At 35.4% G+C, this 17,991-nt stretch overlaps 1 protein-coding gene across 3 annotated transcripts in view; it reads right to left on the reverse strand.

Annotated features, from left to right (window-relative positions):
* The window catches only part of LOC134533164 (importin-13), an 87,501-nt gene that overhangs the window by 46,953 nt on the left and 22,557 nt on the right, over positions 1-17,991 (reverse strand). For all 3 annotated transcript variants that reach the window (XM_063370525.1, XM_063370526.1, XM_063370524.1), the window contains exons 8-9: positions 9,731-9,940; positions 7,400-7,582 (exon numbers count right to left, since the gene is read on the reverse strand). In XM_063370525.1, coding sequence (XP_063226595.1) covers positions 7,400-7,582; positions 9,731-9,940 — 393 coding nt within the window. The remainder of the gene's footprint in view (positions 1-7,399; positions 7,583-9,730; positions 9,941-17,991) is intronic.

The following is a 17,991-nucleotide window of genomic DNA, read 5'->3' on the forward strand; positions in this document are numbered from 1 at the left end:
AGTTCTCAACAGTTTCCGATGGTAGTGGATTAAATTTGACCATGAAACGCTTCCATTCGCAACTCGTTCTCATTTATGCCACTCTTACCATACCATCTCGATTGGGGTACATGTCAACCATCCCAACTAAACACCATTTCAGCGTGGCGAGTTACCCTGGTGGAGAAGAACAAGATCCCAATGGCCAAGTTTTTTTGCAGGAGAGAGAATTTTGCATGTCACTGAAGGGTGTTTAGACACTCCTTCTGCCACCAGTTCCAGAAATGTTTGCCATTTGCTTGGACCAGTTTCCAATGCATGAGATGCTGCAAGTTTTTATGGGTTCGATTATAACCTGGATAGGCAAGCATTTGTCTACCAACTAAGAAATGGCCAGGTGTTAGTGCACAGAGATCAAAAGAGTATGGTGACATTGGGGGAGTGGTCTTGAGTTAAGAACTTCTTCAACTCTTGGTGTGACAGTTGCCAAGTCTGAAAATATTAATACCTGGAGACCAATCAGTTATGAATAATGATTTTTTACACGCTTGTAAATGTTCCCGAATTCCACCTTGATGTGGAGCAGCAGGAGAGTTAAATGAAAGGTCAGTCCGTTAACCAATGAAAACGATTGAATGGCATCACGAGGTGGAAGCGACTTCAGCAGGTTGGATATCATTTGCTGGAAACGGGCAGCAGCACCCACAAAATTGGTACCACAATCGGCTTAGATGTGGGAACAAAGACCACGACGTGACACAAATCATATCAGTGCTGCAATGAAGGCCTCGGAAGACCACAATCAGAGACTATACCTCCAAAGAGACTATACCTTAAAATGAACAGCCATTGTTGAGAGACGCATGCCTTCTGAGTTGGGGATTTTTGCAGTTTATTGGTCTTGGTGAAAAAACCCAGTAAAAGCAACTAAAGAGTGAAGAAACACCGGCTGGGGGGTAGCACAAGGTGCCGTAAGATTGCCAATCAACTGAGGGATGTTTTTGGACTTACACAAAATACTTTGCACACACTTCGACACAAATGACCATACTCCATTGCACAGAAATGGCTAGCAGGCTTGCAGGAGTTGTGGACCTACATGCAAGTACACAATATGGTAATAATTAATTAACAACTTATTGTTATTAACATAACAATTCTTTGGTACAATGAAAGTGTTTTTTTTTATTATTATTAAAACAAAAGAAAGATTTGAATTCTTATAATGTCCGTCCACCTTGAGTAATCCAACTGGGTCAAGAAAGGGTACAAGATGCTAAATACGGGGTGAACATGCTTTCTAGCTTGCAAAGTGTATTTCCTTGGGAAATGCTGCCCAATGAACAACAAAGTAAATATTTTGATTGGCAGCATGCAGCTAACTCACCAACTGCAAGGGATCCCCTTACTTTCCGTACAGGCACATGGTTGGCACTGAGTTTATGGTCCCTATCTCACTGATAAACTGCTGCCAGTTTGTGGATATTATAAATCTTAAAAACCAACACAGACTAGTAGCACACATTCAACCATACATTTTTTGACTTAATTCAAAATGATAATTTAACTTTATTCCACCTATTATCAACTGTAAAATATTACTATAAGCTGCTGAAATTTAAAATAACTAGGCTGGTTATAAAATATTTTTGAATTACATTTTGCTGCCTATTTTTCCAATGATATACAGTAGAACCCTGTTATAATGTTTTTCAAGGGAGCACAAGAAAAAAACATTATAAGCAGGAAAACATTATAACCAGGAAATCTCAATTTAGCACTTAACAATGTTCGAGCTTTGTACCAATGGACTCACCAAACTATGTAAACAACTTTAATGTTAAAACCAAAGATAGTATACTCGATACATGAATTTTCTGTGTGCCGGAAATTAGGAATTTTGACACTTTTTTTCTTCTAATTTTATATAATTTAAATTATTTTTGGAAATTTTATTTGTCTATATAATTTGGTTACTTTGGATGATTTACTCTTTGTTAGGCTGGTGTACCCCCCTTAGTTAAACTTTGTGCCAGTAGTCTGAAGCACCTTTCCCAGAGACCTATACGATATTTTGCAGATCTAAGACTTTGTTGGCAGAGCGTTTAACATTTCCCTCGCTTACAGGCACGTCCCAGGCCTGTAACGTTACTTCACTTCATGACTAAAACTGCATACAGCAGCTCTGGACGAGCTGTTACCATTTCTCAGAGGCGAGCTGACCATAGCCTTTACAGTCACGAATACGTATTAGGTTCACTACCCTGGAGTCATGTCATGGACGCTAGTTCTCAGCGTCATTGCGTTTTCTGCCCCCTCTTACTCCACCCCCCCCCCCCCCCCCCTTTTTCAGTTCTAAGAATTCGCCCAAGACCAATGACCGGTCATAAACCCCAGCAGACAGCGACAGTCTCCAAGGGCGACTGGCATAAAAAATGTGTGTGCCAAGATGGACCACCCCACGACATCTCGCGGCAGAAACAGTAACTTATTATCTTGGCCGCCAGAGTGTAGCACCTGACTGCCCCTTTATTCCCTTGTTAAAGCAGACGCCTTGGGCGAGTCGATTCTTTTTTATTTCCGACACCCCTCAACAGGTAGCGCTAAGGTCGGCCAGTGCTACCAACTTTGAGACATCAGTCAGAGTTTTTTTATGATGTCCACTCGGGGAACTTCGGAATCTTTCGGTCCGGACTTCCAGTCCCCCCCCCCCCCCCTCCACTTTTGATAGAACAGCAGGGTTCCCACCAACTTGTTTCTGTAAATTTCCCTGAGTTTTCCCTGTTTTCCCTGTCCTATAATATATTTTCCCTGTGCTAAATTAAAAAAAATAATGAAATAAACTAATCACAATAAGAACAATTTTACATAATATACAGGCATACCTATGCTACTAACATAAGGGTATTATCAGCTATTTTATTACCTGCTAAATTGCTGTGAACATTTAGACATACATAGGCCTAATGTTATACCACTTCTGCTGCATAGGAAAAAAATGTTTAGGTATCTTGCATATTCAATGTACATTCACAAAATATTACAAATATGTACTGGTTATTCTTTAAGCCCAATAAATATTTTTCTTAATTTTTTTAATTTTCATCTCTAAATGCTCTTTTTGTTTCTCTATTTCCAGTTTTTTATTTAGCAGCTCTTGAATTCCTACAGTCTTGCGTTTTCTTTCTTTCTTACAATATCTGTCCAACTTCTTGTCCTCTTCTTCATTTTGACATTTTTACTCCAGGGCACCTTTGTACCTTGAAGCTGCTCCTCTGGCATATTTTATCATTTCCTGATATACTTGAATACAATTTTCACCACCAGCATTACTAACTCCATCCCAAACTCGTCGCAGGCCAATCAAAGATTCCTCATGGAGATTTTCAACAAGCATCTCCTTATTGATGGAGAATCCAGATTCCACAAAAGCATTACCATGTGAGAGAATTAATATAATTTTCACTGCAAGCCATTTATCTTTAAACTGTTCTTCTCCAATCAACATATCTGCAAAAAAAGTGTCCAATCTGTTATTGTGTACATGAAATGATGCAAGTTTGTCAGAATTGATATTAGTAACAAATTTGGTAAACTGAACACTAGGTCTATCAGATTGAAGAGCAGTTAGGTGCTTGGCAGACATAAGAATTTGCAAACATGTATCCATGCTTGTCCTACACTCTTCCTGTTTGTCCAACAATTTTCTAGGGTCCAAACAAGAAGCAGCTTTAACCATTTTGTATTTTATTGGGCTACGTTCAAGTTTCTTGGCAATCTGAACCATGCATGTTTTGCATTCTGTTAGGAACCTTTGTTTCTGAAGTTATTTTACATCAACCACACCTAACTCATGCTTTGCAGCAAATCCAATTTTCAACTTTGCGAGTGGAAGTCCCAGACTTACATCGTCCAAATTAATACTAATAAGCTGATATGCAGTTATCTTGGCTTTCAAAATTTCCATCTTAATGAAACGTCCCAGCAACTCTCTTAGCAAGTCCTCCAATTCCTTATGCAGAAATGGTAACATTGGTTTTAATGTTTGGAACTTCTTTAAAAATGGTTCAAGTGAAGAAGCCATTGTCAGGAAAAAAAACTCAGCTTAGCTAGCAACAAAGGATCCCTCAAACAATCCTTCACTTTCTCAACAAAATATGTAGCAGGTAATTTACTGGTCTTAAAAATTTTTTTCAAGTGAGGAAAAATTTGTATTGCTCTCTCACACACTGGGACATTTTCCAACCACCAACAAATCACAAAATTTGATCAGAAGAACACTGCAACTTGTAACTTGTCTGAAGTCTGATCGTCGAGCAGGTGAGTCTTTGAACACAGAATATATGGCCCTTAAAAATTGAACAACATCCCACCCGGTCTTTCTAAAACCCATTTGAAAGGCACCATGAACAACATGGAGACCACAAGATCCCAGGTCTAATATATCTGGATCTTCTTCGCACACCTTAGTTTTTGCATTCAATTTTTTCATGAACAACCAATTGACATTCGGCCCATTCATGGATACTTGTATAATTTTGGATAGTTCCAAATCCTTTAGTTCCTGTTGAAACCCTTTTAAGAGATCATCAGCTGTAGAATGGCCTAAAAATGAAGAATTCCAGTACCTGGTCATTACTTGATTTTTGTTGACGTCCCATATACGTACAGCTATGTCCATTTGTTGTACCTTTTATACCCTATTGAAGGATTCATCAAAGCATGCAACAATTTATTTTGTGGATCTGATTTCATCTGTAAGTTTGTGGAAAAAATATGGGGCAAGTAACTAAGTATGCAGTCTTGGTACTACTAAGCTACATTTCTTGTGCAATGGAACTATATGGAAACATTTTAGCAAACAAATTGCTTATTCCTTGTTGGCTATTAAAACTGTCTTTTTTCATAACAACATGTAATGCCCACAATATTTCTGCCTTTCTGACATTACTGTCTTCCTGAAAATGTATTTTATTTACCATGCCTGAAGATGCCTCTTTCAGAGCACTGAATGATGATGATGATCCAGTTAACAATGAACAGGATGCTGGTGTGCTGGATGCTAATTCAGAATTTGGTGCTGTGGAAACTCTTGAAATAATTGATCCCTTCGTTTCTTGGTGATTTAAAGGCTTTGTTAAGTATGCTGACATGATGCAGAAATACTGCTCGCAGTAACCAACTATTTTTGAAATTTCCCTTCTTGATGGCTCTTCACAGACTGCCTACACATACTACTCAAAGAAAATACCTTTTTACACAAAATACACTTTGCACTATTTTCATCACCCTCAACACGACGTAGCCACTTTTTCCAGTCAGGAAACAGTGATCCATCTAGCCAAGCAGGATTGAATTTAGACATTGTGAATGTCACACAATTATCCACTCAGACTATCAAGAATAGGCCTAGGCCTAATGTAGAGTAGCAAAACACATTTGATACTGAATCGCTTAGTCTCACAAGTTTCACCGTGTTTTCATTGCACAATTAAGGAAACTGAGCTAGCACACACCCGTGAACGTAACCTATATTTCTAATGAGAAAATAATAAGAGGACCGCCGTTTATTTCTTCTGGGAAAAAAAACACTTCTCACAATTGACTAAAAAATTTCAAATATATTTAACTGCTTCTGTAGAACTCTTGACTCAGAATAACACAATGTGTAACTATTTTAGCGGTGTTTTTTTTGTGTTTGATAGGCAAAAATCTCGTCATGATACCATAATACTACCAACAACACAAATTACAGTGATACAAAAACACCACCACAGCTGCAGCACTTTTGAAAAAATACATCTAAATAAATGAAAATATGTTCACTAAACAATCTTCAAAAAGTTTCCAGCATACTGGATACTTCAAAGTTATGACACAAACGGCCAAACGTATACGAACTACGGTGCCGCCGTTTTCTACAACTGGCTTGGTGCAGCTCGGCACGGTCCGGGGCCGGCTACCATGAAATTCGGCACGTGACAGCTGTATGGTGAACCAAACTTTCCCGGGACTCGTGGCTTATCTATTACTTTGATTTACATGTACGACCCGTACCCCAACTTTCCGATTTTGTTTTTAAGAAAAAATGTGCTTGTGATACATGTATTAATCAATATATAAATATATATACACACACTGTGATTGCCGCACAACAAATTTCCCTGAGTTTTCCCTGTGTTTTTGACCCATTTCAATTTCCCTGAATTTTCCCTGTTTTCCCTATCGTTGGGAACCCTGGAACAGTTACTTTTAATTACGAGACGCGGTTCTTCGCGAGTCACTTCGCGTCGCGACTGCAGACGGACCATTTTGCGATTATCGGCGAGTCGACGAGACACTGCAAGACTTCCATTCGGCCGCAACCGACTATGTAGTCCCTATAATCTTTTCATGTAGTACCCACTGAAATGGCAAGGAAGAGAAGAGTTGACTAAGGGTGCCAACTGACACGTAACTATGAAGATTGTGTACCTTCAGTATATTGCATAAAATTGTATTTTAACAAACTTCATGTATTGTATGGCAGTGATTGTAAACATAAAAACATACATAAAGGAAACTTTTTATAGTAAGTGTTGGAATAATTTGGTTTTAAAACATTTTTTCCCCATTTATTGAATGTTAGAAAGCAAACATTATAAGCAGGAAATTACACTATTTATGAACGTTATATGCAGGAAATAAATACATTGTCCTTATGGGGGAAATATTGGGACTTAAAAAATATGACATTATAAGCAGGAAAACATTATATGCAGGAACATTATAACAGGGTTCTACTGTATTTTTTTTATTATTATTAATTCAATAAATTTTCAGGAAATTTTTTATTTATTGAAATATCTTGGATTCAAATTAAATTATCATTGTGGTGTTTGTTTGTGTGTCAATAACGACAAACCACATATCTAAGAGATAATTTAACTTAAAACTTTTCAAATTTGTTCCAATTTTGTTTATCTTATCACTATTACCCACTAAATATGTTACAATATTGGTTTGCATTGCTCACGTTATTTCCTAAAAAAGTATGAAGGCAAAAATACAACATGCTTCAAGGTGCTTCACTGTTTATTTTCTGTTTAAAGGATGATCAGTATCAGTTATTGGCCAGATCTGCAGAAAGCAATCTGCAAAGTCCCTGATCGGCCCAGCTCTAGCTAATAATGGCTTGTTTTCCGTTTGTTTATGACATGCATTCTAATGTGTAATCCATTCCTATGGGTTTTTCTATGATATCCTGCATAAACCAGCAATGGCATACGTCGAACATATTGTGGTAAATAAATTAATCTTCCCTATTCCAAGAATCTTTCAAAGAACCCCAAGCACTGCTATTCCGTTTTATACTAGTTATAATCAAAACAAAGTTGGCGGAGAATGGAGAGTATGTTATCACAGCATCTCTCCCTCTCACCATCGTGTCTGCCGCATCCTGCCTGTAGCAGCGAAACGCTTCCTTCTCTTCGCACGTCCACGCATCGTCATTGTCTGGTAGCACGGACTTGTGCAGGAGAACCTCAGCCAGTCTGCAGTACACCGGCGCGAACAAGGACAGGTACTGAGTGTGCTGCTCTGGCTCCGAGCCTATTATATCATCCTGCAAATTACATCCACACTAAATACAACAATCTGATAACAAGAGACACAATACAAAATGTGTAGAACAACAATGATTCTACAGACAATTTTCTCTTGATTCTACAGGCTGTGCTAATAGTCACTTGTCAGGACTCATCTTGAGATGTTTAGTGTCATGGAATCAGGTATTACGAGTCTACAGATATGTTCACATCTTGAGATGTGCACGTTATAATGGTCACTTTTTGATTCTTACCTGCCTGATTCTAGATTGATGTTTTCCAGTTCAAGTGATATTAGATTCTGAGACACTTTCTTTTTTCTGTTAGCCTCACAACAGGCACTTTGAAATGGAAATTAACCTTTTCATCATCATCATCATCATCATCATCATTATTATTATTATTATTATTATTATCAGTAGTAGAAGTAGTAGTAGTATTAGTAGTAGTAGTAGTAGTAGTAGTAGTAGTAGTAGTAGTAGTAGTAGTAGTAGTAGTAGTAGTAGTAGTAGTAGTAGTAGTAGTAGTAGTAGTAGTAGTAGTAGTAGTAGTAGTAGTAGTAGTAGTAGTAGTAGTAGTAGTAGTAGTAGTAGTAGTAGTAGTAGTAGTAGTAGTAGTAGTAGTAGTAGTAGTAGTAGTAGTAGTAGTAGTAGTAGTAGTGGTGTTTAATTTTGCCATAGATTGTATGCCTATGTTCCAAATAGTTGTGCCAAAAATCATTCTATTGAATATGAATGAGGAACATATGCTTGAAATGTGTGCCTAAAAAAATTCACTATTTTGCAGATGAGAAAATATCCCCTACTGCATTGGAAATTCTTGTGCATTGTCTATTGTATCTAGACGTTGATCCAGGTATTTGAGGAGTATTTTAAAATATTCACTGTCTCAACTGTTTGTGTCCATATAGTGTAATATTACATTGTGGTTATTTATGAAAACATTTGTGCCATATGATGATGTAGGCCCATTACAAAGTCTTTCATTACTCATTACCAGTAATTACAATTTAAAAATCAATTCCAGAAATTAAAAGTACAGTAATACCCTTTTAAGAAAACCCAACTTAAGGATATGTCCCACATAATATGCTTAAAATATTTAGCACCTTAACTATTAATACACACAATTTTACCCTTTTAATAAATTTTCAGTTTAATACAGGGACCAACAGTAATTTTAATTTGCCAGATATTATAAATGGATTTAAAATTTGTAACGGCTTAAAAACAAGTGTGGTTTAAATCATTAAAATTACGACACAAGTTTCATTCTAACCTATAAAATTTTTTTATTAAATTGCATGTTGTAAATGAAAAAACTCTTCCAAAATATAGTAGATACATTCTTGTTAATGATAAAAAGTAACAGTTTTCTAAAGATCAATGTAAGCATTTCAAGTTTAACTGGACATATTTTCTGTATCCATTACTTCCTAATTTACATTTTACATGAAAAACATTAAAATTTTTGTTGTGATTAACTTTAATACGTAATGGTAAATATTTTCTTTAGAGACGATGATCATCTTATAATGTTAATACTGTATACTGTAACGCATTACATTTTTTATACAAAATATAAAAAATGGTTAGTGATTTTTCATGATATCTGAACTATAGTTATATTATAATAGCATAATAAGATTTAAAAGCACATTTGATAATACATTCCAGTCATTATCAGTTAACATTAAAATAAAGTTCCCTATCTAAATTAACCTATGTCCCTGAATGCAGATACATGTAGTCATGTCTGGGTTATAATAATATTCCTGAAAATGACAGCTGCCTAAAAACAATATTATCAAATAAACAACAAGATGGAAAAATGTTAGCTATTCTTGGATATTTAAAAATATATATATATTTTTTATGAAACCTAAAATAACCTGATTTATTCTTCTTTATTGTTTATTTCGCGTTTAAAGAAAAATGGTTTGAATTTTACTATATTTTGCAGTCCATGAAATTTTCCTACCCCTTGAAAACAATCAAGCTGTTCAAAATTTTAAAGGCGAAAGATTTTTTTAAAAAAAAAACATCAAATGAATTTAAAAATCTCCCTTGAAATCTACGAGTTGTAACATGTAAATGGTTAAATTTATGACACTGGCCCTAGGTACCAATAAAAGCAGCTTTAAAGAAAATAAACGCGTTGGATACCTGCAAGATGTACCAATATCCGAAGGCCAGCTGGCTGGTGTTCTCCTCCGTGGGATAGGCCCCTGGACTGTTGCTGCAGTCCAGGATCAGGTGTACCAACTGCAGGACGTTGCTCTTGGCCTCCCCTTCTATGAGTACCGTGTCCAACAGCAGTCTGCAGTGGTTCTCGGCGAACGATATGAACAGACTGTAGATGCTGCCTCGCATTTCCTGCAGCAATCGCAGACACAACCTCGTCAGCAACAATCCGTCACACGCGCTGCACAAGTCACAGACCAATCAGAATCGCCCGTCTTAACAATTCTGCAACCTGTTATGACAGTCTGTACCTAGGTGACCATGATCTCTAATACAGGAAAGGATCTTTAATCAGGCATTTTCGGAACCACAGCCAGGCCGGATTATAGAATGTCAATACAGTTTGAGCAGGAATACCACAGAAAAATTAATATACGATACAATGGTATCCACCCAAAAATAATGTTATGATTTTTACCAAAACTGCTGAAACTAAAAGTGAGGATCGCATAATAATCGCAAACTTGTATCTATCTTGCCACTGCAAGAACGTGAATTAACAGCGATGGGAAAAGCTTAGTTGAAACACTACACGCTCTGCATCATAACTGCATCACGTACACCACTTTAAACAGCTGGTAATTACTGCCCCCTGAACCTCCGCTTATTTGACTAAATACAAGTTCTGCCTGTAAACTGTATCACCTATACGCTACGTATACCACTTTAATCCACTCTTGTTTACTACTTCCCCCATCCCCTCCAAAATCACCTGAAAGGATAAAGTGTCAGCAGCATGACAGATGAGATATCACTTTGGAATGGCTTGTAAAGCAGGGGGGGGGGGGGGGGGGGGGGGAGAGTTCAAATGGAGTTTGTCACTGGGTTCCTTCCACTTCCTTATACTTCTCTTCACTGTAGCTGGTAGCCAAGGCTAGCTCGTCCATCCACCCAGTAGACATGCGACAATTCGAGCACGCCAATAATTAAAGAATCTACATACTTGATTGCTAAAAGTAACGAATAACGAACCCAATATAAGATATTTAGCATCTAATTTGCAAAAGCAGAAATCACACTAAAATTTTATTTTATTAAAATAAACATAAAATTTAAAATAGTAAACATTTTGATTGCTGTAGAGTTTTGAGTTGCAAATAAAGAGTTTTTAAGTTAATAGCTAGTTTTATTTTTAACCATTATTATCATCAAGTCAAGATTCTTTGATGGTACGTCTTAGTCACAATTATTTTTCATAAAAAAATTGCACGATTACCAATAAAGATTCCCTGGTGTAGTATACATCACAGCAATCTTAGCTTTCTGACAGATGACTTTTGAACTACAACATTAAAAATCTTTTAGATAGATTTTGAAGAAAGACTATCTATCTTAGCAGTTACCAAGGTGCAACTGCCGGAAAATTGTAATAAATTGCCGTAATTTTGCACAAATCACAAACTGGTACATAAAATACAGTAATGGATAATCTTGATTGAGTTTGTTGAGGGCAAAATCCAACCAAAAGGGTAGAAATGGGGAAGGTTTGTTGAAAAACAGAAAATCGCTATAACTCCCAAAATATGATGAATATCGCTTCCGTTTGCACGTATTATAACTCGTAGGAGTAAAACCAAAAACTTTCGTCTGAATATAGTTTTCATATGATATGACCAAACATAACTGCAAGAGGTGGAAAAACAATGGTTGGAGGACAAAAAAATTCATAACTCCCTAAATAGAACACTATTGAATCTTTTTAAATTGATTGTAAATCTTATAATTTTTATCTAAAACAATTTTTGAAACAATTTTTGATAAGATGAACCATTGCAGCAAAGGGTTGAATAAAACAAGGTTAAAATTTTAAAAAATTCTTCATTTCTGTACCGTACACTAATTTTTATTTATTGTAAACCTTTAAAGTATTATCCACAAATTTTACATAAAATAATTTTTGTACGACCAATCATTTCTGCAAAAAAACAGGGGTAGGATTTTAAAAAAATCATAATTTCTGTACCATGAACGGTATTAAATCTGTTATTTATTGTGAAACCTTCAAATATTACCTACAAATTTCATGTGAAATAATTTTTTATATGACCAACCATTACCACAAGAGGTGGAAAATAACAGAGGTGAAGGACAAAAAAAATTAATAACTTCCTTAGTAAGTACATTATCAAATCCATATACCTTTAAGTCCCTTAATGATATTAGCCTTTAAGTCCCTTAATGTTATTAGTTAAACTAAAAAAAAATTATAAATCTTATAAATGATCTAATAGTTTGGTCTGAAACAATGTTTTTATAAGATGAAAATACTGCAAGGGGTTGAAAAAACCCGGGATTGTAATTTTAAAAAATTCCATTATCTTCCTTACTATCAAACTTGTTTAAATTTATTTTAAACCATGTTGGTATTATCTTAAACCTTAGTCCTAAGCAAATTTTTAACGGTCCCATATGAGCGCAAGAGATAAAAAATAATGTTTGAAGGTCAAAAAAATCATAACTACCTCAGTAGGCATAATATGAAATTAAGCTATTCAATGCTGGATACATTGAGTTAAAAACATTCGAAACATTTTCTCTGCATGAAATATAAGAAAATATTTTATCGATAATTTTGGACTATTGGAGATTTTTTAATTGTTCTTTTTTTTTTTTTCAAAACAAACTGACAAAAGTGACAGAAAAGCTGTAGTGAACATTGTACAAATTCACTAAATTATATAATTTTTAATATCTATGTGTTTTGATTGTGATTCCCTCTCGATGGGGTATTTTTCATAAATTCACCATCAAGAAGTTTAGGGTTGCATTATATTCAGTCTCATATTATTTTTGGGTGAATACGGAAATGTGAACAGATGAAAACTAGGGGTGTGCGGGATCCCGACGCTTCGGGAAAAAAGTCAGGAAAATAGGCTTCCCGAAATGCCGGGCGGGAATTTTATTACTCCCGAATTTTTCGGGAAATTGTTTAAAAATTTACAAATGTTTACTAATCATGTGAAAATGTTTTCTATCAATTCAAACTGTTTTTACAACAATATTTTTTATGGATTCGTACATTTATTAAGGGTTTCCGTACTATTTAAACGCAAAACATCTTTTAAACGTATGCCGATCGTAGCGACAGCTGTGGTGTGCAGTGAATTATGATAATCGTTTACACATATCTAATTGGAATATAAAAAACGTACATGGAGTACCTTAAATATTGTATGCGTTCATAAATATATTTCTTCAAGGGTATAAATTTGCAAGATACGTGAATAGTCAGTTATATAACGTTATTGCCGTCACCATCGAATAGTTAACCTAAAACCACGTGTGTCGTTAAACACAAACAAAACACGGGAAGCCTACGTTTCACAAAGGGTTGAGGACCAACCCGAACATGCCCGAAGACTTCACCTTCGGCCAACTTCGTGACTTTGTTTTTATTTTCATAACAGCACGGCCATGTTGGTGGATATCAAAAACACTTATTAATAATAATTGTGAGTTAAGTGTTTAATTCATAGAAAGAAAGTGCATATTTAGTAATAATCTTAAGATTATTATTCACTGTTATATTACAAGTATTCGTTATGTTCAGGATCTTTCAACGCACTAAATTAAAACAGCAAGCATCATGTACCTCGGGATCAAGTGAAAAACTTGGATATGAGATACTGAACTTTAACTAACTTTCAGATTTTCGTGTAAATTAAGAGATATGTATCATCATTTAGTTCATATTTTCTCTCTACAGGTTTTAAAGTTTAGCCTAGGTTGACGTAATTTTTTTCGTATCACGTGTCCAAATTGATCCCTTGGTTTTGTGGTACAAGATGCTTGCTGTTTTAATTTGTTACGTCGAAAGAGTATGGACATAACAAATACTAGAACATCACAAGACAAACAAATTATCTCAGGTGTTGTGAAATAATTTCTTTTGTAACTGTTTTACATTCATATATAAATTGTAATAACACAAGTTAGTATGCCCATGTTCTTTCAATGTACCAAATCAAAACATCAAGCAAAATGTACCACAGGAACAATGTATACAAGATCATGCCTTCTGGATCAAGGGATGAATTTGAATATGTTATACGGAACTTTTACCAATTTCACTTTCGGGACAAGTATGTATCACAATATCATTATCACATTAATGACGACATTAACATGGCACATTTATGTCATTACCATATATGCATTATTATGTGACTAGCATGATTATATGGGAGTTTTAGTTGGGGAGTATTCTAATGCTTGTTTTGCACACAATATGTTTGTGTATTAAACTAGCTTTCTGGTAACGTATTTTATGCTATGGCCATGCTTATTCTAGATTTAGAACATACCTACTACAGTATATATTTTACCTGTGGTATCATATTCTATACTTAAGAACAAGCCCTACCTGTACTAGTATAATAGAACACCATACTGAAGATATATTACATTACATTATTATTTCTCAAGATATATATCTGATGTAACAGAAGCATATGAATGTCCTCCGTCCAAAAGTTTTTTTTTCCAGTGTTTGTACTTTAAGAACGTACAGGTATGTGTGAATGCACAGGTATTATAATGTAAGCTTTAAACTTTGATTACTTGCTAACCTGTAGAAATTTAAAGTCTGTTTTCAGGATAAATTCAGGGCTATGATTGACTAGTGTCAAAAAAAGTTTTTGTCTAATTTTTTTTTAGTTTGTGGAAAAGCCACAATGTAAGATTATTACCCACCTTTCTCCTAACAGCAAATAAAATGCACAGAGTAATTGTATTGTTTTGCGGCTTTTAAATGAATAAAGAAAAAAATTCTGAAAAACTTTTTTTCACATCCTGACATGTATCAAAATATTTCCCAAGCAAGGGCGCCCATATGATAATTTGTAGGGGGGGGCCAGACTTAGGGGTATGAAGTATTTTTAATATTTTGGAAGACTTAACTGCGGCTTGTTACTAGCCATAAAATAGTTCCAGTTCTGACCCTGTTAAAAATTTTTGTCCTGTTACTAAAATAATAGACCACAGTACTCATTCGCCATAAAAAAATCTTTATTGGCTACTTTATTAATTAAATATTAACTATTTTATTGAAACAAATGAATTTTTAGAAACACAAATGCAGGAATAGAGTCCTTATACTTTTGAAGCGTCTCGGGTACACGGATATCAAGAATACAGTCCTTCAACTAATTGCTCTCTTTACCCCTAAATAAATGTCGCGTACAAATTAAATTAAAATAATTATAAAGTTTAAAACGTGTTGATCAAAAGATTCAACTTTGGGAGAGAAACGATTTGAGTATGTTATCACAGTCAGAAAACAGTTGTTTTTAAATGTAACACCTGAACTACGCTTATAATTACAGTCAAAAATTGTTTCACAATTAAATGAATATTACTATGTTTCGATATGAATCATAATTGCTTATTATTAAACTAGACTATTTAACCAAACAGTATTTAGATGTTAAGGAATTAAGTGACACCAAAACCAATGAAAATAATCGAAAATTTCTAAATGCTGACATAACTCATATATCAGCTTTCCACAGAAGAGTTTAGTTCGGCGCAATTAATCCACACAAAACAACTGGACATACTATGTCGACGCGTATTTTAAGAATATAAGAAGATCCACATCGCAGTATAATTTTTTTTTTTCGTGTCGTGTGGTGCGGGCCCCCATTTGTGGTGCGGGCCCATAGGCCAGTGGCGTAGCCAGGATTTGCGTATGGGGGGTGTTAAGAAGCATGGCCCCCCCCCCCCCCCCCCGTATTAAAGCGGGGGGTCCGGGGGTCCTCCCCCGGGAAAATTTGGATTTTAAGGTGTATAATAGTGCTATTTTAGCAGTTTTCGGTACTTAAATTTAAATATTGTAATGGTAAAAATTTTATTAATTTTAATATGAAATTTGTTTGAGTGATGAATAAGAAATTAATTAAAGATTTGGAGCTAAGGGGGGGGTTCGAACCCCTAAAACCCCCCCCTGGCTACGCCCCTGCCATAGGCTACAGCCTAGATAGCCTGCGCGTAAATACGGCATTGATAAACCCTTAAATAACATGTTCAGAACTTAACTTCAGAATTAAGAGTACATTAGAACCTCGATTTTACGGAGCCCGGACTGAACGAAGCCGCGATTTTACGAATACATTTTTTTCAGGAACCATCTAAAATTCGGAAAATTTGACACCAAAATATATTTTTAAAAAAATTAAAAAAACACTATGAAAACATATAAAGATATTAATTTTTAATGCACAGCGTATTCATATTTTAAAGCTAATACAACAGCCATTTACCGTTAGTGAATATTGTATAAGTTATTGCGGCATCAAACTCAAAATCGAAAAGAAAAAATGGACTAGGTACACTTTATTTGTCGCAAAGTTCGAAATTTCTTAGATTGAAAAATTATGCCAAGGCTGTAAAAATATTTATTTTACCGCAAATGAACTATACTCAACATTCCTTACCCATTCCAACATTTCCAGCTCGTGAACATAGCAACTGAGCTTGAAACCTTGAGAAGCGTGAGAGAAAGAAACGATATTGAGTAGCTACTTCCTCTCCTTTCCGCTAATATCCAGCAACCCAAGCCATTAGGCATTATCTTGACAATTTTCGCATTAATTACCTTCGCTGCATCGGTTTCCCAGTAAAAAACGCTCAAAAATGGTATAAGTGACGCAGCAAGTAGACGTGACGAGCGGATTTTCAACTAAGCTTTTTTTTAACTTACTATACAAACAAATAATTCCCTATGGCTATCACAAATTCAAGGGCTTCTCGCACTAAAATGTACTGTGTTTTTAATGAATGTCTGTCGTTAAAGAGCAGCGTTTTTTTTCACCAAATAAGCCTATGATTAAAGACCGTAAAAATTCGCGGATTCCTTTCGAGACAGGCTGGAATCCAAACTCGTTTAGCTTAATGCTGCGTCAGTGATTGGACCGCAATTTACCTGAAGGACTCTGAGCCAATGGCAAACACTCAACAAAAGAAGTATCGAATCATAAGAATCGCAGTAAACAGTTTCCCCGAGTCGGTAGCCAATGACCATGTGATAGTTGCCAGAGTACATAGGAGAATCGTTTAGTCTATCCTAGTGGTCATTGAAACCGCGAATTTTTCCAGTCCCTACCTATGATCACTTTTATGAAACAGTACAGGTGTACACTGAACTGTGTGCTTGTTCTCCTCGATTATGTTACTAAAAGTGCGTTCATTAATATTTTTCAAGCTGATTTGTTAAAGATTAACTGATAAATATGATAAGGTGAAGTCCATAAAAATGCAAGGCAGGGAATTCTTCCAGCTCATCAACCCGACCCTGGATAGTCTCGTCTGTGTTCAGTCGTCTCTGGCAAGGAGTGGACAAGTTTGCAAACTCAAATATAAATTTATTTTAGTAACACGCGTCTTACGAAAAGGAAAGATATCCAAGAAAGGCATGTTGGACAACCTACTGTCACCACACAAAAGTTAACATGATGCAATGCGTGGTGCAACTGTGTTTAGTCGCTGTGATGTCGCTTTTATATCACTCGTGCAATGAAGCAAGTTGTGGAATGTTAAAAAAAAAAATAAGGGGAGGGCAGAGGGCAGACAGCAGTCATTGTTTTTACTATATAATATTATATATATTCCGTTCAATAAATTATAACATGTATCTTCACAGGGTGGGGTGTTTGAAATTTTATGAAGATAACGATTTTACGAATGCAATCCAAGCGACTGTGAGCATACGTAAAATCGAGATTCCAGTGTAAATTGCTTTCGAGTCTACTGAAGGTAGCGGAATCCTTATCCCTTTAAACACTTTTGAAGGGAAAAAGTGGTTTTCCTCTAAATTAAAAATTCCAACATAAATTTTACGTTGTAGACTTTTCTGAACAATAATTCTTATTTGAGTAACTTTAAAGGTGTTAGCTTACCTTAAAAATTGTGAATATTCTGAGCGGATGTGACGAATGAGGAAAACTAAGAAACACTACATAATAACAATGGTTTTTATCTTTACACTTTTCACTTATTTATTTGCACTTAAGTTATTTATACTGACTGAATACACTAAACTAAATCTAGACCAGATGCATAAAACTGTAGGTAGACCTAAAGACTATTGAAAAATCTCTGTTTTGAGATGTTATTTGTGAACATACACATTATTATGACGAAAAAGTAGCAAAACATTTCGCCGTCTACAAGCACATGTCAACTGT

This window comes from Bacillus rossius, chromosome 6, assembly GCF_032445375.1.
Source record: "Bacillus rossius redtenbacheri isolate Brsri chromosome 6, Brsri_v3, whole genome shotgun sequence".
NCBI classification, from domain to species: domain Eukaryota; kingdom Metazoa; phylum Arthropoda; class Insecta; order Phasmatodea; family Bacillidae; genus Bacillus; species Bacillus rossius.